Source organism: Netta rufina, assembly GCF_964035555.1.
Source record: "Netta rufina genome assembly, chromosome: 3".
Taxonomy (NCBI): Eukaryota; Metazoa; Chordata; class Aves; order Anseriformes; family Anatidae; genus Netta; species Netta rufina.
This window is the reverse complement of record NC_140125.1, coordinates 68,524,060-68,547,097: the sequence shown is the minus strand read 5'-3', so window position 1 is coordinate 68,547,097 and position 23,038 is coordinate 68,524,060. Positions and strand designations below refer to the sequence as shown.

General features: G+C 36.9%; 1 protein-coding gene across 1 annotated transcript; it reads left to right on the top strand.

Moving 5' to 3' along the window:
- Positions 1-539: 539 nt before the first annotated feature.
- Positions 540-22,637, top strand: MCHR2 (melanin concentrating hormone receptor 2; the record flags this gene model as incomplete). The annotated part of the gene is given in 7 exon segments (XM_084284436.1): positions 540-728; positions 8,213-8,400; positions 18,277-18,337; positions 18,341-18,453; positions 21,236-21,280; positions 21,282-21,350; positions 22,322-22,637. Coding segments are annotated over 7 exon segments (981 nt in total).
- Between the last annotated feature and the right edge of the window lie 401 nt (positions 22,638-23,038).

Here is a 23,038-nt window from a genome sequence, read left to right as displayed (position 1 = left end):
GCTTTGATCCACCAGAACACCCAAGTCCTTCTAAGCAGGGCTGGTCTCAATAAGTTCTTCTCCTAGTCTGTACTAACATCTGGGATTTCCCCAGCTCAGGTGCAGCATCCTGCATTTAGACTTGTTGAACCTCATTAGGTTCACATGGACCCACTTCTCAAGCCTGTCCAGGTCCCTTTGAATGGCATCTCTTCCTCACTTACTGTAGTTCACTCTTACTGTTCACTCAACTTACTGTTGAGGTTTAACCTCAGCAGGCAGGTAAATGTCACACAGCTGCTCACTCACTCTCCCCAGGCGGGACAGGGAAGGGAATCAAAAAGGTAAAAGTGCAGTAACTCATAGATTGAGGCAAGAATGTTTTACTAGATAAAGTAAAAGCTTCAGGTGCAAGCAAAGCAAAACAAAGCATTAATTCACTATTAAGTGATGTCCAGGAAAGCAGAGCTCATCCCATGGAATGGTTCCTTGGGAAGACAAACGCCATCACCCCAGTGCCCCCCCTTCCTCCTCCTTTCCCCCATATGTTACTGCTGAGCATGGCGCCACATGGTGTGGGACATCCTTGTGGCCATCCTGGCCAGCTGTCCTGGCTGTGTCCCCTCCCAGCTCCTGGGGTGCTGCAGACAAACGTCCTTCCCTCTCTGATTGGGATTATCTGTTCAGCAGGCTTAGCTGGAAATATCCTCATTGTGTACACAATAATAAGGTATAGAACTGAGTACATTTGGTAAAATGATTTATTGCTGAACAAAATAAACAATGACCACACTAATCGAGTGAATTGCTCTGCAAAGACATGTATTTTAAAATAAATAAATAAATAAATAAATTGACTATAGACAGAACAGATGGAGGGAATATAGGCTTGCTTAGCCTTTTCTGTTATAAGAAAACACTCAAGTGCATGGTTGACTTCAAGAACATTCAAGGAAAATGAAATGCATGTCTTCTGTGGCTTTCGTTGTAGTTAACAGCAATCTTCTTGCTGGCACCAGAAAAAGCTAGACAAAACTTTAAACTTCGGTTACAGTGCTAGCTACAATTTTTAAAGAATTTTTTTTAAGACTGAAAACTGTACTTCTACCTCAGATTATTTCAATGAAAGATCTCCATGTACCTTTTGCCCATTTACTGCAGCTTCCTAGAACATAATACTTTTTTCCAGCATCTGGCTTCTGGAGACAAGGGCCTTAGTGCCAGTCAAGTATTCTCACATGCCAAGAATTCATACCTCAAAATATTTTTGATGTATTCTGAGAAGATAAAGTTGCTGAAGTTGCTAAAGATTTTTGGGTCATAAAATCTGACCCAAACATCCTTTATATTACTAAAAAAAAAATCTTCTGGTCACATAATATTAAGAGGAGATTTTTTGTATATAATAAGTAACTGTCTTCCAACTGGCACATACAATCACAGACTCTAAAGCCACAAGCATGAATCATGAAGAAGGGGCTATTATCTGCAATGAAAAATTAACATAAAGAAATATGAGAGGATAAACTAATAAATGTCACACTCAGCAAGGGATGGACTCCAACAGATAGACTCCACCCTTACATAACAGGTTTTTAAAGGAAAGATTTCCTAAGGCCAGCCTAGGACTGGGTGTCTGTCAGCCCCTGAGCTTTAGTAAATTTCCCTTGAAACTACCAAAAATCTGATGGTTGGTGCAGTTGAGAGTACTAAATTCATGATCTGAACACTGAAGAGAGCAAATATGGAAACAGTATGTCTGAAATGGACATAATCGTAATATGACTTTTAAAATGCATGAATGAATAGAGAAGAAAAAAAAATCATTGAGTTTCTAAAAAACAGTCTTTAAAGTAATAGAATGGAAGGAAACTGAGAAAGAACAAAGATATTTTCCCCTGGTGAAAGGCCTTTGTCTAACTTAAATTCAAATATGAGAGACAGAGGGAATAAACACAGACAATGACTTAAAAAAAATTAATTTAAACCATATTTGCTCAATAAAATTGCAAGCATTCAAATTTATGGACATGAACATTTATACATAGAAAAAGAATTTGAAAATAGTGCATTAAAAAGTTAATGTGGTAGTTACCAGCAGTTAAAAGGACAACCACAAACCTCATACTCTATAGATGAATATATATTTGAAATGCAACTGCAGTTTGGAAAATAACTGTGTCAAATTCCCACCTTCCATCATGCAGGTTTGATTCTACTCAATGACTCTGCTTCAGAGATGTCTCTTTTTTCTTTATTGAACATACTTTTTCATGTATATATTTCAAGTTTTTTAGCATTATAGAGTCAGCACTTCTAAGAGAGAAATAAGCTAAATTCTTTCTCTAGTTAACAAGTTATTTACTTACGGTAAGAAATCATAGAACCATTAAGGCTGGAAAAGACTTCCATGATCATCTGGTCCAACCATCCCCCCACCACCAATATTACCCACTAAACCATGTCCCTAAGTACCATATCCAACCTTACCTTAAACAGCCCCCAGGGACAGTAAGTCCACCACCTCCCTGAGCAACCCATTCCAGTGCCTAACTAATGCTTTACTGATGGAGGTATGTGAAAAAGAATGAACTTTGGAAATTCAGCTCCCCAGTTTGCAGGTCCACTAGCCAGTGACAAGCATTTTAAAGTGTGAATTAAAATGATATTATCTGCAATTTACTGTGAGAGAGTAACTAAAAGACATAACAAATCTTGCATGTAATATATGCCTGTGCACTGATATCTAATTTAAAAATTAATTCAATGACTGGCCCTCCATGTGTGAATTAATTTAATCCCTAGAGAATAATAGAGGGAGTTGAGATATGTTGCTATTAAATTAAAAAGAAAATGGTGGAGAAAACACGGCAAGAGTTCAGTGTCAGCCAGTAGGCTATGATAAACTTCATCCCAGCAACCTACAAATATTGGCCTCCCAAACTGCACTTCTGCTAGCAAGTGTTTTATATAAATCTACTGACTTTGGCAGACCAGCTGCTGGGAGAATAGCTATGGTTTTGTTTGGAGGGTGGAATGGGATCCAGACAAACCCAATCACCCACATTAGTCTAACTTTAAATTTTGAAGAAATAGTCTCTTGCAGAAGAAAAAAGGGATTCAAATACAATTTGAATTACCTATAAATAAAACTTTTCAGATTAACTTGATTTTTAATAAGATATCTAATACCATTTCTTAAAATAACATTTCCTGAAATAGAGATTGCAAATAAGTCTTACAGCACTTATTACTTGCATTCTGAGTCTTCAGTTGGAGTTGTACTCACCACTGGAAGTAAAGTAATGACCAGAAAACTTATGAAAGTGCTACAGCATGACTAATCTACTCAGATCAGAGATTTTGTTATCAGATGTTATATATTATCATGCTGAAAAATATTGATTTGGCTAACGAAAAATCCAAGCAGTTCAAGAATTACAAGATGAGAAAAAAAAAATAGTTAATGTATGGATGGTACTTCAAGATGTTAATAAGAAACAAGTTTTCAGAAAAGATTTTCAGGGGAAATAACTTGGAACTTTCAGGGACTGATTGTAGGGCCAGTCAGATTTCTTATCTTCCCTCAGAGATCTGGAGTAAAGTATATGGTTGTGTCAACGGTATTTCTAATGTCATACTCTGGAAATTTGGCTGATGTTATGGAGTTTAAGACTGTCATAAAGAAAGAATTAGATAAAGAATAAAACAGGGATGAAAGCAAAACAACTACTGCAATGTTTAATAGCACAAAGCCACAGAATTTTATTTTTCTTTTATAATAAGTAGGAAGCACTGCTGTCAGTTGGAAAACAACAGATGAAAAACTCCTGGGATTGCTGTGGGCTGTCAGTAGGCTAAAGCTGCATGAGAGGCACACACAGATGTAATGTATGTAATATAAAGGCTCTGCCTTTCCGGAGGGAAAAGGGAGCTGCTAATGCCATTCTTCAGGCTCACAACAAGGCCTGAAATACAATTCTCACCAGCTGTTTCCAGGAAAGAGAAGCCTAGTCTGGAAAAGAACAGAAAAGAACAATTGCTAGAACCAGAAGGAACAAGAATTAAGAAAATTCAGCTAAGTTTGTTTTAAAAATAAAAATAAGTCTCAGAGGTGTATGCTTGTTCTCTGCAAATCAGGACCAAATACACCAAAAGGCTTTAAACTGAAGGCCAAGACTGGTAGAAGGGCTATTGTGCAGACTGATAACTGGAAGGCAATTTCTACTCTCCAGAGCAGTGTTGTCTTGTGACTGCCTTCGATAGGATTAGTGGAAGTTAAAAACCTCATTTCTACAATGAAACTACTTTGTTATGAGAGGGTCTGTTACAATTTGTTTGCCTGCAACAGTGGGTAACTCTGTGCTGTGACAAGGGTTATCTCTTCCAATCTTAGGTTCTTAGTTTTCCTAAATCAGGAAAAAAAAAAAAAAAAGTTAAACAATGTACTCAGCGCCCTACAACATGCCCCACATGCTCTGTTCTTTTGCCTAGCTGAGATAGAAAAGCTAAGAGTTTCTGTAATGAAACACTATGCTGACAATTTACTCTAATTTTTGTGATTCTATTTGTTTCGGAAAAAAAAATATACATATTTTTAAAAGTAATGCTAGAAATATGGGACTTCCCATGATGACACTAGCACAGTAATTCATAAACGTCTTTAAGTGATGTTACCTGGCTTGACTATGAGATTCAGTTAAGCAGTAATATATTTTTGGACTAAAAATCTTGGAAAAACATATAGCTATTGTTAATCTTTGATACAACAGATTACATAGTTGAATTACTTGGAACTATTTGTTGTCAGGTATGGTTGAATGAGAGAAGGCATGGAGTCAAACATGTAGAATAGAAAGGCTGTCATTTCTGTGTACAGTTTTTTATAATGGATACAGGGTAAGATTCAGTCTTACAAAAATTTTATAGGCCTTATGCAACTGTTCAGTGTCAATGATTTTTTTCAGCATAACTTTGACTGACCAAGCCAGTCATCTAGGTCTCCATGGAGAGAGGGTTATTCATATCATCTTTGTCATATACCTTAGACAGACATATACCTGTCTTAGATAGGAAAAGTTACCCCCTAAGTACTGTTTCTCTGCAGCACTCATAGTGCTATAAAAGCTGCTACTTTTGGACCTGCTGTTTTCAGGGCCCAAGGGTCTCCAAGCTTGAAAGCACAAGGGAAGTGATTGACCTCACTGCTGGAAACTCAAAAACACTTCCAGCTCGAGCTGGTTAGATGGAAACATTCAGATTTTTTAGTGTAGGGAGGACAGAAGAATGACCTTACAGCTGGTGCTACCTGCTGTTGTAGCACGACATGTTCGCTCTTCCTGTTTGAAGAAAGGGTATTTGCTTGTGTTTGTAGATGTGTGATATTTGTAAACCATCTTGTCTTTGACCTGGAAGATCACTTGTAAATTAACACTTAAGCTTCTAGTTAGTGAAGAATCTGTGTCCAGGAGGAGATAAATAAATATTGATGACAATACATAATGAAGTTGGAGGGGATAAATAATGACTGATGACAACATATAATGCACTTATTATGTTCTTCAAAGTTGTGGCTGGAGTCACAGCCAGCGCACAGATTATCACAGTGTTGTGTCTGCTCAACATTTCTTTTTGTGTTTGATTGGGATCATTCAAATCTATTTTTAATTAGTTTAATCTGTAGAAGAAGAAGAGAGAATAGGACTAGCTACAGATTTGACATATTCACAGATTTTTCTGAACAGCAGCTATGGTTTTGTACATTTTTTATAGGTAGATACTTGGATGTTTCAGAGATGCAAATTATTCTTCCTTGGGTGGAAAAAAAGAATTGTCCAGTTAATATGGCTTGAGAAACTGATGAAAAGCTTTCAAGTTTGTGGTAAGACAGAAGAAATTACTGAAAGAATGAAAAATTTGAAACTGAGGCTATAGCTATTATATGACTGGTTGATTTTTTGTCTGTTTGTTGGTTTTGTTTTGTTTTGTTTTTGTAAAGGGACTGTTTTTGGCAGAACACAAGCACCCCTGCCTTAATAAATTGTAAAGCTGTTCTAAAGTACAAAATGTAGCCAAAATGATTTGATGTTATAAAGTTTACTGCATGGGTTACCATTTAAATATTGTGGCTTCTACAAAATGTCTATGGCTGTACAGGGAACTATACAAAAATCTGTAAGAAAGCCCTATGCCCTATCCAGGAATAGTTTTCCAAACCTCAGTGTAAAGCATGGAAGAGTGGGTATTGCAACATTTCCCATCACATTATCCATGGAACTGCTGAGGTGGTAATTTTACTCACCCTCTGTTGTGATCTCACCTCTTGGGCAGTTCCATTTGGATGTCTCAGTTAAACACAAAACACCTAGGGAATATTTCAGCCAAATTTAATGTGTATTCAAAAACATCTCCCATGTCCATCCCTTGTACTCCCCTTTGGCAGAAGTTTGGTAGCTTTAAGCTGTGCACCAAATATTCTTTGTTGATTAAATTTAACATAAAGTCTGAGAGCATGGAATTTGAAGTTGTTGTTTAGAGTTCAAAAGTTTTTTCTCATTTTGTATGATTTACCCTATTAATGTGAATTAAATGGCATGTTCATGCAGTTTTCAGATGCTCTGAAAATTATGTGTTTGAACATAATGGTACCATTTGATGTCTTACAGGAAACACAGTTTGGGGCTTTGCTTTTCCTGGAGATTTTACATCCTTCAATTTTCAAAAAGCTGTAGGCATTAGAGGAAAAAGATCACATATGCGTCATTCTCTCCACAAGTTCTAGTCGTCAGTGCCAACAGATATACTTTATAGATGTCTGGCTTTGGTTTCAGCATCATAACCAGATGGCAGTGAATCATGCTTTATAATTTATTTAAAAGGTTAGGAATAAATACTTTTGTCTGGCTCCTTCCCTCTTGCTTAAATTTCTGTCTTTGGAAATGTAGTTATTTCAGAGTTTATAACATGCAATGAAGGTAACATAAAAAATATGAAACGATGAACTCTTCTCACATGGTTCCTTTTAGGAAATGATGGTCATAGAGAATGCAGTATGTGGGCAGCCAGGAGGAGTTCTCCCGGCTGCAGATCCTTCTGTGTCTTTCAGTGAAAGTGACAAGCAAACTGGTACTTTGGAACAGGTTGAAAAACAAGCAAACAAAAAATAGCAAATGGATTAGAGATACTGAGAGGGACTCCAGGCAAATAACTTAGGCTACATGTAGATATCTAATATGTAAATGAAGTTAGATAAGGTGATTCCTGTATGAATCTACATAGGAATCCATAGCATTCCTATATGGACACTGTGAGTAAGGACATTTTACATAAAGTTCTGTGAATAAAAATATTTTATAAATATTGATGCTTTTAAAAAATGCTTTGTGTCTCTTCCCTTGATTTGTATAAAATACGGTAATTTAAAGTCAGGAGCTCTTTTAATTGCCTGTGTAACATTCCTTTAAGCCTAAATTTGAATGTATATTAAGATAGAGATTAGAGTTTGGGAAATAAATCTAGGAAAGCACATATTTCACACAAAAACTGTATAATAAATACATTATGAAACTGGTAAAAATAGACTCAGTACTTAGGTGAAGACTGTGCATACAGTTTTAATTCAGTTGTGTTCCTTACGTAGGTGTAAACTTTATGAGACTGTCCTTAAATATTTGACTGCATATTATTTTTTTCTTGGAGGACCCTTCCTCTTTTAGCAGTACCATTTTACCTCAAGCACTCAACAATGTTCTGCCTGCATTTTTTAGTGATTCAACCCTGGATTAACTACATTTACAGATCACCTGCTCTTTCTTCCTATTTATGTTAGTTTCTATCTCCATAAAACCTTTCTTTCTTTTGAACTCTTTATAATTTTGAAAGGAGAAAAGGAGAAAAGGGATTACTGTTAATAAATTAAATAGCCCTTTAAACTTCACTGGAAACCAAAGCTATGAACAATCTACATATTATATATATATATGTATTTTAAGCCTAAAATGTTTATTATGAAATATCTTTGGTATGACAGATGTCCCCTGACTTTAAAATACTTTTTCCAGCAGTGTACTCACCTATGTTCAGATCAGTTTTAAGGTCCATTATATCAACAGCATACTTGGGAAACAATATGGTAACTATGTCAAGGAATCGTCTTCATGTCCCCCAATTTATTGCAGAACTAAGAAGAAAACGGAAAAACAAACAAACAAACAAACAAACAAAAAAAAAAACAGATATCTGCATCTGCAATCTGGCTATAGCAGATTTAGTTCATATAATTGGCATGGCCTTCCTCATTCACCAATGGGCACATGGAGGCGAGTGGGTGTTTGGCAGCCTTCTTTGTACCATCATTACCTCCCTGGACACATGCAACCAGCTTACATGCAGTGCCATTATGACTGCAATGAGTTTGGACAGGTATGTGCTTTCAGATTTTCAGTCTATACCTTTCATTCAAGGACAATAATACCTGTGTTTATGCAAATCTGTAGTAATTTGAGAAAGAGAAGTAATGCCGGTCATGGTTAATATTTTTTTTAATTGCATGTTTCCTTTTTTGGCATTTGTGGAGGTGGAATAAATATTTTAATTCTTGCTATAGCACCATGCTATGCACAAAGTTTTGCAAGATCCTGCTCAGTACCACTGTTACTGTTCTGTGGATTCTCTTTAGATGTCCAACTTCTAGTAATGGCTTGATTTCACTGAAACTAGATTTATTTCAAACATTTCAGTGTAAGATTAAAAAAAATGGCTTCAAGGCAGCCTGCATAAATGTACTGTATCTGTTATCTTTATTAAAATGTAGTAAGAGTATAACAAGAATTTTAGCTTTGTTCATCACTTCAGATTTCAAAAACAGCTTCTCAGTGGTCTTGATCTTAAGCAAAAAATGGCCAGGATCAGGAAAGTAAAGTCTATTTTTTACCAAAGAGGTTATTTGTATGTGAGAGAGCATGAAGAAGACAATCTTCCCTTCATAGCACAAGACACTAGTCAATCATTTAAGATGACATTCAATAGACAACTTTTGACTTGCGAGCCAGGATAAATGGGAAGGATGGTTGCTATTGAACCAGCAACATATAAGACAGAATGCTTACACGGAAATGGAATGTAGTCACTAGAGAGAGGGAGAAACAATATTGTAAGACAGAGAGCAGAAGGTAGAAATTTGAAAGTTAAAAATAATTTTGAAATTGATAATATGTGGCTATTATACAGAAGCTAAACTAACGAACAATATCAGAAATATTATTTGGTTAACTTGCAGTTAAAAAAAAGGCAAGAAATTATAATTTCCTTTGAAGTGCATTTCAGAAACTCTGTTTTGTATTTGCATGTGAGTAATGTGATAGAAGACAGCCTTTTCTTATGTTTCTAAAGAATTTGCACATAATAGTAACTCTAGTCATTCTGTTTGGAGAAAAAAAAAAATCTTTATGCAAAGGACAGGTAAGTATTAAGACAGGGAAAAGACATGGTCTCCTACTGAGAAAAGGCAAAATATCAAAACACAGTATAAAAGTTAGTTTATGTACCAAATAAAACCCAGCTCTTAAAAATGGACATTTTTTCCCCATATTCCTGTAAATACTGAGTGTAAGCCTGTGCTATTTTGAGCAAGTTTTTCCATCTCAATAATATTTGCTTAGGGAAGGCTCTTCAAATTATTTCTCTCCCAATCACTGCCCATTATGACCCATTAATACCCATTATGACAGTACTGCCGAGAGACAAAGGGTTTTCAGATAACTAGCTCCCAAATGGTTTAGTGCTTGATAAAATCACCTCTGAATCCACCTGGAAGCTGTTATTAGGTGAAAAGATTAAACCATCTGTTTTGTAAAAAATCAGCAGAGTTTATCAGATTTTGTTTGACAGTAAAATCATCACAAATTCACAATAAAAGCAAGAAACGTGATTATGCCTTAATAATGCTATAGCTAATGCATCATAAGACAGCTTCACATTCTTTTTCACATTTCTCAAAAATTAAAGTACTTCTCAAGTAAGACAGAAGTGGGTCAGAACTGGGAAGGCACTTCCAAAAGAAGCTTGAGCTGAATAAAATGGCTACCACATGCAAATTAATATCTGTCATATTGCTGGATAATGTTTTTATTCCCAAAAATCCTCATCTTCATAACACGAGAGAACGATGTCACGCACTCATCCAACAGAGACTTTACTATTTCAGCATTTCCTGTTGAAAATCGAATTTCTTTTTAAGATCTTAAGAAGTGGCAAAAACAGCTGTTCTCTCCATGGAGCTTTAAGGGTCATTTTATAAGGCGTGCAATGGGTAAAATTTGCTTTTGATTACTCGCTTTGATATGGAAAAAAAAAAAAAAAAGAAAAAAAAAAGAAAAACACACAAAGGATAATTGTAAAAACTATGCAAGTTTTGCATGTATATTAAAATTTATGAGAAAGTTTCCAAAATAAATATCAAATGCATTTTTAATAGAGATTCATGTTTACGTCATAGGCAAACATCACGTAAATTAAACCTGAATAAAACCTTGTTATGAGAACATTTGTCTATCTGCTAAGAGAGAAATTCCTGAGAAGCAACTCACATCTTCTTTGCATGAGGACACATGTAGGCACGTGTAGATAACAATCCCAATGTAATTTACTGTCATGTAGACCAAGAGAAAATCTGCCTAATATCATGATACAAATATGGCCTAAGAGAAATCAGGCTTGTGTACACTGCAGGCAGCATTTCTTATTTTCCAAATATTGATTTATGTTGAAGTCTAGTGAGAGAGGAGGGATGGGTGAAAACACGGTCCAACGTGATGTCCTATACTGAAGTTGTTAACTGGAACATTCCAAGAAAGCCATTTGATATTCATTCAAAAGGGATTTAAATTACAATTAGTAATGTTAGTGTCTTTAAACTAGCAAAGGAATTTTTTACCTATGTCGTTTTGAAAAAAAAAAAAAAAAGAGCCAAGCCTTAAATCTCCAAAATAACTAATGCAATTTCAGAAGTCACATCATTCCTTATTCCTGCATGGCCCACAAGACATAGCTGATAAAACCCACCCTAGATTTTCTTTGTCTGGCAGGAGTCTGTGAAGCATATCTCATTTCCTGTATCATGAATCCAGTGGAGCATGTAACAGCAAAATGCCCCTGCTTGGCTCCCTTCGTACAGGCTGCACTTCCTTCTGACTAGTTCTGCAAACTTGGGTTATAAGAAAAGGTGTAAACCTCTTGGTAGGGGTTCACTTGTCTGTAATCCCAAGTCTGCTTTAGGTATAGCACAGATGAATACAGACACAGCTGAGACTTAGTTCAGTCTCCTGGGAAAACACGCTAAGCTGTGAGAAAATAGCTAGATTAGAACTATGCATGCTAAGAAAGGTAAAAGTGCATCCAGAGATAAGATTGTTGAGGTGAAAACAGTTGGCATTTCAAGGTTCAAGAAGAGAAACACTGGCATGAAGAGGTATCAAATACTAAAAAAAAAAAAAAAAAAAAAAAAAAAAACAGTCTGAAGATGCCCCTTCACTGTTAATGAGAGCATTAACACTTAGCCTAGGAGATCAGTAGTCCTGGTTGTCTGTTGGCTATTTTAATAGACAATAAATATTCTTTTTTTGTGAATATCCTACTTGTGAAGTGTCTCTGTGCATGGGAAATGTTCCCTGAGCAAAGATGCCTGGAGTTGAAGAGTTACATAGGGAATCAGTCAGTTTAGATAGCTGCATAAATATTTATTTAGCCAATTCTCTTAAGGTTTCAGATGTATAAATGGAGAGGTGAGGCTGGGAAGATAAATCTGGAGTAAGTAGCTCTGTGACAGCTGAGAAGAGGCAGGCAGGTGTTGCCAGTCTTTGCAGCAGCAGGCATGAGAAAATATGTTCCTGATTTGCCCATTGCTGTAATATTGCTCTAATATTTACCAAGGCAGTATTACTGGTAGGGTGGGTTATATCTCTATGAAAGTCGTGGGCTTTCAGATATTTAAAACCAGAACCACTTGATTTGCCATGGACTAATCCATTTTTTCAGTCTTCACACTCATTTCTCCTTTGCTCCTTGCTTTACTTCACAGGCAGCCATAAACACCCCAGCCAGAAGAAAAAGACATTCGCTGCATCTTCTGGGAAGACTGTCATTTGCCTTTGAGTGTGGTACACTTTGCTGCCTCTTGGAGCAGTCCAAATATTTTAAACCAATGCATATAATGCATGATTAGCATTAATTGGATTATTGATGTTAATTAGTTATATTAACAACAATAATATACGATACTGTGGCAATACGTAATAATGTTAGACCATGGGATGTCACATGTAATAGGTTAAGATATCCAGAGGCAGGGAGAAAAGAAGTGAGGAAAAATCTAAGCTCTTGGATAGGTTTCCCTTCTTGTTGTATGTGCATGACATTAAGTATGACCACATGCTTATGGACTTGCTAGAAATCAGACAAGATGATGTGGAGCTAGCTACATTAACTAGAACCATATGGTCCCACAAAATATTTTCTCTTTCAGACTGTCATCTTGGGTTTCATGATCATACCATGTACCTTTGGTGATGGTTGATTTCATAGACCTTCCTCCAAGCAGCATTGTAACAGCAAGCTTGGCAGAAAGGCAAAAAGAATTCAGTAATAGTCATTGGTAACAGGTACCATGTACCTGGTGCCCTGCACCTTTCTGGAGCTCTAAAAGCTCCATCACTGCCTCCTTGTCCATCACTGCATCAGAGACACAGCCCAGACACTCCTGTTATTGTTTGTTTCAGGTGAGTGCTCTTCAGACTATTCTGAACAAAAGACATGATTATTACTGATAATTACTTTGGCAGATGAGGGCCACGTGTGCCTTTAAACTCCACTGTCTGTTTGAGGCAGAAATTATCCTTATTTTCAAAACAGCATTTTTTCCCAAATGCACTTTTCACTTTTTATTTCACAAATTGATTTTATATCATCAGACAATAGGCAAGATTGAGAATTACTTCTAAACTGAAGCAGCCAATAAGAAATCTACCGCTAAAAAAAAAAAAAAAAAAAAAAAAAAAAAAAAAAAGACAAAAGCTGCTTGTGTTTGGGGTGATATTTATTTCTTATTGTTTGTGGAAGGCTATGATATTTCTCTGCATGAATCAGAATACTGACAGACTGCAAAAAGTCTGAGTTCTATCAAGAAAAAGAATCATTTACATTTACCCTTATATTTACCTTTACCCTTGAATTTGTGGTGGTGTTTTCATTCCATTCTGTCTAATTATTTTCTTTTCATTTTCAAGGTCATTAAAAAACATTTTTTTTCTTTTGCTCTGATGAATACTAATGATAAGAATTAGAAACCCAGGGAAAGACTATCTCTTTATAGTCATATATTGGTATGTTAAAATGTAGAGCAAAATAATTGATCCAGAAAATATGAAAAGTCATCTTACAACATGTAGGGAAATACAAGTATAATACACGCCAGATTTTAGTACCCTCACCTGCCTTTTACGTTTGTGAGAATCCTATGAAAACCCAACTGTAAACCCAGGAAGATGATGTCCACCCAGCATAAGGAACCGGAGCCAACAGACACATAGGCAGTGGCAAGTACCTCTCAAACCTGAAGACATGGATTCAGCACATATCCCAGGCCAAGAGGGTTCCTTTCCATATGCCATTTCTTTCCCTTATTGGTCTTCAATGACCCAAATGCAGTTAGTTTTCTTACTAACTTTGTTAGTTGAACTACTAGACTGCAGCCACATTGATCAACATGAGATGCATTCACTGCTGGCATGTTCTGCGCTGCACTGTGCCCTGATCCTTTGAGTAAAGGCAATACCTTCTATTAAGCCACATGTCACACGGTGCCTTAAGCGCAGCGGCCTTTTGCATTGCTAACAGCCCTCTCTGAAACTCTGTAGCCAGTTTTCCACTGGCAGCTCTGCGCCCAGTCATCCAAGCTGCTGCGGCAGCCTTTCCCAGAGCCTCTGGGGCAGCCCTTTCCCTTGTTCCCACGCTGTGGATCTTGGAGTTATCCTCCCGGCCATGCACCTGCAAACCCAACGGCATTGTTATAGTGGGTTCTCATGGGAAGCGACGGCCACCAGCGTGAGAATCCTCCCTTCTTCCCCCCCCCTTTTCCTACCCCATGGTCAAAACTTCTGGTTGATATTAGTGGACCCAAAAATATGCATGCCCCAAGCTTAACAGCAAGGCAGCATGCAATCTCAGCAGAGCATGCTCCCAGCAGCACCAACAGCATCATAGACAGAAACAACTTATGAAAAGTGGGTCCTGATAAAAACTATATTGATACTGTGGAAAAAGTATTATGAGGAGAACCACCCACTGCACTGGAGAAGATACCCAAGACGGATATTTGTCTGGAGACCCCCCATTGTATCTCTTCCCATTTTCCCACTGGCCAAAGTTTTCCCTTTCTACCCTCTCTCCTTTAATTTTTATCATCCCTAAAATTAACTACATGTCATCATCTACAGAACCTGCTAATAAATACTGATGTATGTTTGTTCACCTACCTCAAAAATCTTTGTGCAATACACAGTTCTTAATGAAAGAACAAATAACCAATATTTTTGTGGTTAGGTACATTGTGAGTTTAAGTAGAGTGAAACAGAATGGAAACCTCACTGAAACCTTCCTGCTAAGAAGGAAAAAGATATGAAGGCATTAAGGAACTTTTGTATCATCCAGCTGAACACACCAGCTGAAGTTCAGTCTCCCATGAATGGCAAGTAGTAGGCACATCTCAGAGGCGATTGATGGGTTGTAATATGGTGTCCTGTCACCTTTCATGCAGCTATCGGGAAGAGGGGGCCTGGTTAGCTGTAATTCTTACTCCACATCAGCTAGTAATGTCACTTCTCTGTGCTTGAAACCCCATATGTCCTATCTCCATCCTACATACTTTTATTTTCTCATAAATACTTTTAATTCATAGTTTATTCACTAATGGCTTTTGTATTATGCACTGGAACTTTCTTCATTATTGATATCTGGAAATATCTCCACTGCTGATTTTTACAAAAGGGTTGTATTCTTCCCTTATTTTGCCTGGAGATGCTGTTTGCTGCTCTTGAAAAATGAAAGCAAGCTCAAAGCATACATAGTACACCATGCTTATGTGGAGACTAAGAGGTCAAATTTTGTGCAAAGCAGGACTAATCATAAGTTTTAAAAACCTTATAAGCCTGTAAATTACCCTCAATTACACTGATCCTGTAAGCAGTATCAGTGTCAGAAGCTATTTCTATGAGGCAGCCAGTGAAACAGGAGAGTTGGTGTGCCAAGAATGATACAAATCAGTTCATACATTGCTGATACAGAGGATTTCTGAGAAGTTCTTTCTTAGTATCTTGTAGGTAGGTTGGTTTTTTTGGTGGTGGTGATTTTGTTGTTCTTTGTGGGTGTTGTGGGTGTTTGTTTGTTTGTTTGTTTTTGTTTGTTTTTGTGTTTTTTTCTGTTGTTACAGAACTACAGTAAAACCAAGCTGTTCTTTATTACCATCATGACATAATAACAGCATGATGTTAGACATAGTTTTATAAGATGCCATACAGTAGAAATGCCTTTTGCTGATTCTAACTATAATGGTCATTACTTTAACCTTATTTACTGAAAAGAACTTGGTTATTGCACAATTTGAATAATGAAAAAAAAAAAAAAAAAAAAAAAAAAGACTATATTTCATACTCAACCAAGAGTGAAAATAAATTCTTATCACAAGACATATGAATCTTTCTTAACCTTATGCAGTAATTCTTAACCTTCATTGGCCCAAGAGCTATAATACCAAGCAACTGAGGTTTACACCTCTTTTTCTTTCATGAAATACTTTTAATAAAGAATGATGTTATGCTGACTTTTATTCGTTCAATTGTTTAATTGTTTCAACTGTTATTGACTGTCTCTTGCAGGCTTTTATTGTGTTTATTTTTTTTTTTCTGGATTTTTTTCACGATCTGTAAATAAGATAAGTACTTCACTGATTGATATAGTCTTTCATTTGCTGTGTTACTACTTATTTGTTTCAGAACACACCAAAAATATTAGATTCTGAAAAAAAAAAAGTCTTCAGCAAGAAAGTTGTACCTTCCTAATCTTCTTAAAGAGCTGAGAATGAGTGCTGTGCGATTCCATGTGCAGACAATAACACTTTAGAACAAGTGTGCCTCCTTACATAGCGCCTGAAACCACCATAACATTGCTATTACACTAGCTTTGACTGTTTTGTTTGTCGGACAGTCAATTTATTCTGTTCTACAAGCACTAAAAATCAATGAAAAACTACCTGTAATATTTTTCAGATTCATGCTTGCATCTGGTAGGAAATTTAAATACTCTGCCATGAAGGATAAAATTTGGTAGAGAAACTGAATTGCCAATCATAAGAAAACAATTTCCAAGTATTGTTTAGATTCTTGGTCATTTGCCTTTCTTATAACAGCTAGTAAATCACTCATTTTCAGTTACTTTCAGAAAAAATCCATTTCAAAAGAGTTCTGTGACTATGATTCAGACCTTTCAGTCTTTTTAAAAGAAATTGAGCTTATCTACCTCCCACATGTTTCATTACCACTATGTAAAACTCTTCTGGCCTTATGCATGTAAAAATGCGTTTGTGATGTAGTTGAAAAGGAGATAATGAAATTTTTGATTCATTTTGTAGAGGCTCATCATAAAATATTTTCTACCAAAAAGAATGCCCCAAATCTTCCTCTCCCCTTTTTTGTGTAAAACTTTGACATCCAGGAGCTTTCTTTCATTTAGCTGCATTGCTTGTTATTAACTGAAGGTTTATGAATCAATAATGGGATGAAATGAGTTTTCTTCATAAATTGTGTCTCCCCCATTTCTCTTTGATGCTTTTGTTCCTTACCCACCCACCAACTCCTCTTGGAAGAGATTGGGCTCTTCTGCCTGCACTTTCCCTGTTGCAGGGGGTCAGCAACAGGGATATGGGGCTGAGATGTCAGCCTCCAGTCTCCCATGGTCTGAGTGGTGGTAGGTAGAGATGCCATTAGGAGTACACCTCTCATCACATATCAGGTGGGACCATAACTGATCTTATTGCTGGCAGCAATGTGACAAGAATCAGCTCTTTGCTAGGGTCTCCTCTGTGAGACCCAGCTGACGAGAGCCGTGTCCATTGGGGATCAACTATGCAGCACCAAAATGAGGTCAGTTTGTGCTGGGTTCTGGGAGTCTCCTGTGATTATATCACCTCAAAGACACTTCAGAACAATTCTGTACTTCTTCCCTTCTTGTTGCTTTGTGGAGTTCCATGAGCTTGAGAGCTACAAAGCAGTACCAAGACTCAGAGCAATGGACATTTTCAGCCTCTGTTGCATACTCTCTGCACCCAGTACTTTCTGGATAGGCCTACAGCTAGACCCAGCATCCCAGATTCTGTATTTGCAAAAGACAGAAAGAGAAAGGGGAAAAAAAAAAAAACATTGTTATGTTTCTTTACTTCTGCTGAATTTATTCTAAAGTGGTCTGACACTATTGTTTCCCAAAAAAGTTGTTAATCTGTGCATCAGTCATGTTAGTCATGATACATCCCTCCCCTTAAGTCTCCTTTCTTTATTTTGGCTTTTGAATTGTTGCATTTAGTAATCTGCTTTCAGCTCAAAAATTGCTCACTATATCCACTTTGATCTGACATATTAAAGTTCACCCTAACATTTTACAAAATGTGAAGGTCGTGAAACAGAAGCTGAATTTGTTTTGTATCATAAGCTGCCACTATCTGAAGGTTACTTTTAAGGTAGAGAAGTTTTCCAGTTGGATCTTCAGTTAGGTGGCAACTATTTAAAAAGGTAGAAAATATTTAAATTACTACTGTAACAGACTTGAGCAATCCAACAGCTCAAATATATCAGAAAGTAGTATAATTGTATTTGAAAATGTCTTGCATGTATTAAATTATCTCCATTCCTTTTCCAGAACTAACTTTATCTTGGATTTTGTCTCTGTTTGCTTCTTGTATGAGTTTTTACATTATCTCCTACATTCTGATCTATTTTAATTTATTAAAAACTCTCATCATATTAATTAAAGAATGTTGTGATCAAGAGCATAATCAGTTATAACAACACTTGTAGAATGTTAAGTGAACTGCTTGAATAAATGCTATTCTGAAATGTAGTACTCAAAAACTTTAAAAAAATGCAGCTTCCTTCCCTTGCAATGGTTATTCTCTGAATTTATGTTTTGAGGTTAACAATATTAACCTAAATATTTTACTGTTTTTCTATTATATTGCTCTGTTACTTGATTTTACAGATACCTCACCCTTGTCCAGCCATTCCGACTAACCCACCTGCGAACAAGATCAAAGACATTTTGAGTCAACTTTTGTTTATGGGTAGCATCACTTATTCTGGTGTTCCCCGTATGGGTCTACTCAAAAGCAATAAAGTTCAAAGATGGTTTAGAGAGTTGTGCTTTTGATCTGACCTGATGATGTTTTCTGTTAAGCCATTTAAGGTTCTGAGACCATATTATAGACCATATAATATTCTGAGACAACTGTTGCTGTTGCTCAACAGTTGCTGTTGAGTATACCACCCATTTTGTCTTTGATATCCCTGAGAGGTGGGTAGATGAATGGATGGATAGATGGACAGACGGACGGACAGAAGGACAGATGGAATAGAATTAAAGGCCAAAGCTGATCCTAGTGTCATTCATATTATAACAACTCAGATTTTATTGGTAGTATAGAGGCATCCCCCATGCAATGAGGGCAAGACATAGTCAGCAAGACAGCTCTATATAGCAAAAGTAATTGTGAAGGATCTCTCCTTATCCTTTCTTCCAGTGTCTGGGTAACTGTTGTTCACAAATGGGATCTCTTTGCCCTTCCTTACTTGTCAGACTTTCATTTTTGAAAGATAAATCATGGAAGAATTTAAACATTCCTCAAATTGCGTACAAAACTTTCCAGTGTCTCATGGCCAAGCAGAATCATGTTTTTTGTTGAATTCAAACCAGCTTGTTGAATGAAAGCTAGCAAGGGACGTAAAGGACAATTTTAGAAGCCTTTTTGGAACAGAAAGCAAATCTGGGGAGATACTGGGTATTTTTATATTAGCATGTTCATTTGGACCAGGAATGTATTTTTGGGGTGAGTCTCCCAGTTGTATCTAATTACCATACTTGTGGTCATATTATTCATCAGTCTCAAAGCACACGATCTTTATTCTTTGCAGGTGAAATCAAACTGAAAAGAGAGATCCAGAAATTTGATGTATGGACTCCAACCACTGTTGTGTACTCAGTCCTCAATCCACAGGATCCAATTAGTGAAAATCCAAAGTTTAACTCCCCGACATGAGTATAATTTGCTAGGTCCTCAGCACCAAAAACTGCACTCCATAGATTAGATTTGCACTACTCAGTTGTACTACTAGCCAATGTAGACAAATCCCAGGGGGGGAGGGGGAAGTAAAAAAAGTGTTCAAGCCTCTTTTGTTCCAGCTCTTTCTTTCTTCTCCCCCTCCCCCAGTCCTGGATTTTTAATGGAATGAATTCTAACTTTGGAACACCAGAAAAATAGGGAGGAAATATGTAGCAGTACAGAAGGTAAAATATTTTACTGTCAGGAAAGCTTGATGCAATTCACTGGTGAAGATTTAAGGTATCAGTGAAAACACTGAAATATAAGCGATTATTTTCAAGAACTTGTGAAGGACATGAGACCCCCAATGGCCTGAAGAAATCAGATAAAATCAAAGGAAAACAGGGATGAAAGAATTTGGGGAATTCAGCCTAGTCCATCCTCTCTCGGATGGCATGACCAATTGTCAGAGGTTTGTTTAATTCTGCTTCAGAAGTTTTAACACAGAAAAGTATAAAGATGAGTTAAAAGAGTCTCTGGTGGATTAAAAAACATTGAACTTAAATTCAATATCCAGAAAGTTTAACAAGTTATTAAGCTGTCAATCTGTAAAGTGACAAGAAAAAAAAAAAAAAAAAAAAAAAAAAAAAAAAAAAAAACTATGTGCACTTGTCAGGACCATATTAAAACAAAAAGATATAATTTCCTTCTTTAATGGAAATTCTCCAGTTTATAAAGCAGAAATAGAATCAAAATATCTTAAATTTTAATAAAATGACTGGAAAAAAAAATAGGAAAGATGCTGTAGATCGATGCAAGAATGGTTGAAAACAATTAGTGCTACATCACCACTGGTTTACTATCAGGCTAGCAAAATACCAGGGTGTACTGGGTCTGGCTGGAATGTTAACTTTCCCGGCAGCAGCCCATACAGTGCCATACTCTGTACTTGTAGCTGGAACAGCAGTGTTATCACACCAGTGTTGTGTCTACTGCTGAGCAGCAGTGGCACAGCATTGGGCCTTTCTCTAACCCTCCTAGGGGGTGGGCAAAAAGTGAGGAGAGAAACATCACTAGGGCAGCTGACCTAAACCAATCAAAGGGATATTCCATACCATGTGGTGTCACACTCAGCAATAAAAGGTGGAAACAGGAAGAAGAGGGGAGGGGTGGGCTCTCGTTGAGAAGACATCGGTCCTCCTCTCGAACACCGGCTGCGTGCGTTGAGGCCTTGCTTCAAGGACGTGGTCAATCATCGCTCATTTGTGGGAAGTAGAGAGTAATTTCTTTCCTCTGCACTTCTATATAGCTTTCATTTATTTTGTTTGTTTGTTTTCCTCCCTTTTTCCCCTTTTCCTTTTATTTCCCCTTAGTTAAATTGTTTAGTTCATGGTAGTCTTTATTTAATTATTATAATTATTTCCTTTTAATTAAATTATCCTTATCTCAACCCGTGAGTTGTTCTTTGCTTTACTTCTCCCCCTCCTCATCTAAAGGAGGGGGAGTGAGAGAGCGGTTGCGGGGTTTAGCTGCCCAGCACGGTAAAACCACCACACAGGGGACTAAGAAGGTTGTGTCTTGCATGGAATTTTGCAATAATTTTCATTACAGGTGCTGAAAAAAAAGCACACACATGCAGAATTTGGAAAGCTAAGGTGTATAATTTGTGGTTGCCTTGTTGTAGTTAACAGTATTTCTCAAACTGCTGGGCATAGATTTTATTCCTAAATGTACTTACAGTTCTGAATAACTGCTACTACCTAAAAACAGGTTCCATGTATCTCTAATAATGAATCACAAAACAGAGATCACTTTATGAAAAACGTAATTTTATTTCTTTACATTTATGAAATTTTCTTCATGTAATCACATTGTTCTTTCTCTTTTCATTTTCTTTTACAGGTATACACTTCATCTTACTATAACAACTTTCTTTTTTCCTTTGCCACTTTATTTGCTACATTTTAATTTTATGTTATACATGGGATATGTATCAGCAGAACAAGAAAGCAGAAAGGTGAAGTGCTATTCATTGTTCTTCCTATTTCAGATTCTCTGCGCAGGCTGTAAAGGTTTTGTAGGTTTCTAGCCTGTAACGGAAAAAGGAATAGCCCTAAAATGGCATGTGGGCACCGCACCATGTGACTTTCCATGTGACTTGATGCTGCATTATGTTCCCTATAAGGGATGAGATTCAGTGGAAGAAGCAAGATAACCCAGCTTGAAGGAAACTGATTAAAATTAGAAAAGAAAATTATGGCAGAAGTCCTCAGTTTATCTGTGGAGAGCACAAAGGCATGGCTCAACCCTATACTTCTGGCTGCAGGAGGGCATCTGCCCAACAAGGTCTCAAGAAATGCTGAGAAGAAATGGCTTCCAAGTCTAGTAGCAGCCACCATACCACATTTCACAAGGAGGCACAGGATGCCTGAGGAAGCCTAGATAACACAACAAAAATGACAGATAAAACAAAGCTGAAATACAGTTTCCAGGCTCCTCGTCAGCAAGTTTTGTTTCTGGGACTAAGTGTTTTGGATCTCAGCTTTACCAATTTCCCATGAAAAAGGTAATTCATTTACATTTACATTTTAGTGTGGTTTTTAATCCCTCAGGCAGGGGTATTGTTTGCTTCTCTTCTCCATCTCCTTAAGCTCCTAATAGCCAAGTTTTGAAAAATGTTGCAAAACTGTACAGTTTTCATGTTGAAAACAGGCAAACATTTTAAATGGAGTAATTGTCAGTGTTTCATCAATTATACATAAACAATTCTGCTGTATTTGTGTGGCATAGCATCAAATTCAGCCTTAACAGAAAAAATAATGAGCAAATAAACAAACAAACAACAACAACAAAAGTCTTTGAGAACTGATCTTTGCTTGCACTGCAGGTGATTTTGGTCTCAAATAACTGCCATTCATCAGTATGTTCAATCCATGACATCATTTTCTCACTTTGAATTTCCATGCTTAGCATCCTTTTATTTTGCAGTTACAACATCAGTATCCCCAAACAAAGAGTCATGAAGATGGTGCTCGCTCTGGTCATTATGTTTGTGGTAAGTGCTGCCCCATTCCATGTGATCCAGCTTGTGAATCTTCAGGTTTCTCACCCAACTCTAACCTTCTACGTGAGCTACTACATCTCCATCTGCCTCAGCTATGTCAGCAGCAACATTAATCCATTTCTCTACATCCCTATCAGTGGGAACTTCCAGAAGCGTCTCTGGAGGTGCATAAACATGGAAGTAAGGATGGCAGAACAAGATGTCAAACACATTGAAAATATACCGAAGTCAAGTTTTTGAAAAAATGTATTATCTATGTGCCAATTTTATTGGTCACTATAGCTAGGCCTGATTTCACTTCCTTCATCAAAGTGTAACTCAGAAGTGACTTTGTCACTGGAATTGTACCAGTGTAAAGTTGGTGTGATAAGATGATCTGCTCCACTATTTGAAAGGTTATTGCTCGTAGAGGAGGGATTCTCTGCAAAAATATTCTTCATTATTGTGCCATTGCCTTTCTATGGTTATTTGTACGTAGACAAACCAAATGTACAGAGACAGAAGTAGATGTTAAGAAAAAATATAGTCCTCTGGTAGTAAAAAAAAAAAAAAAAAAAAAAAAAAAAAAAAAAACTTGCTGCAAACATTGAGGACATTGTGTGTGAAGTCATGGAAACTGTTAATGACCACAAGAGACTTAG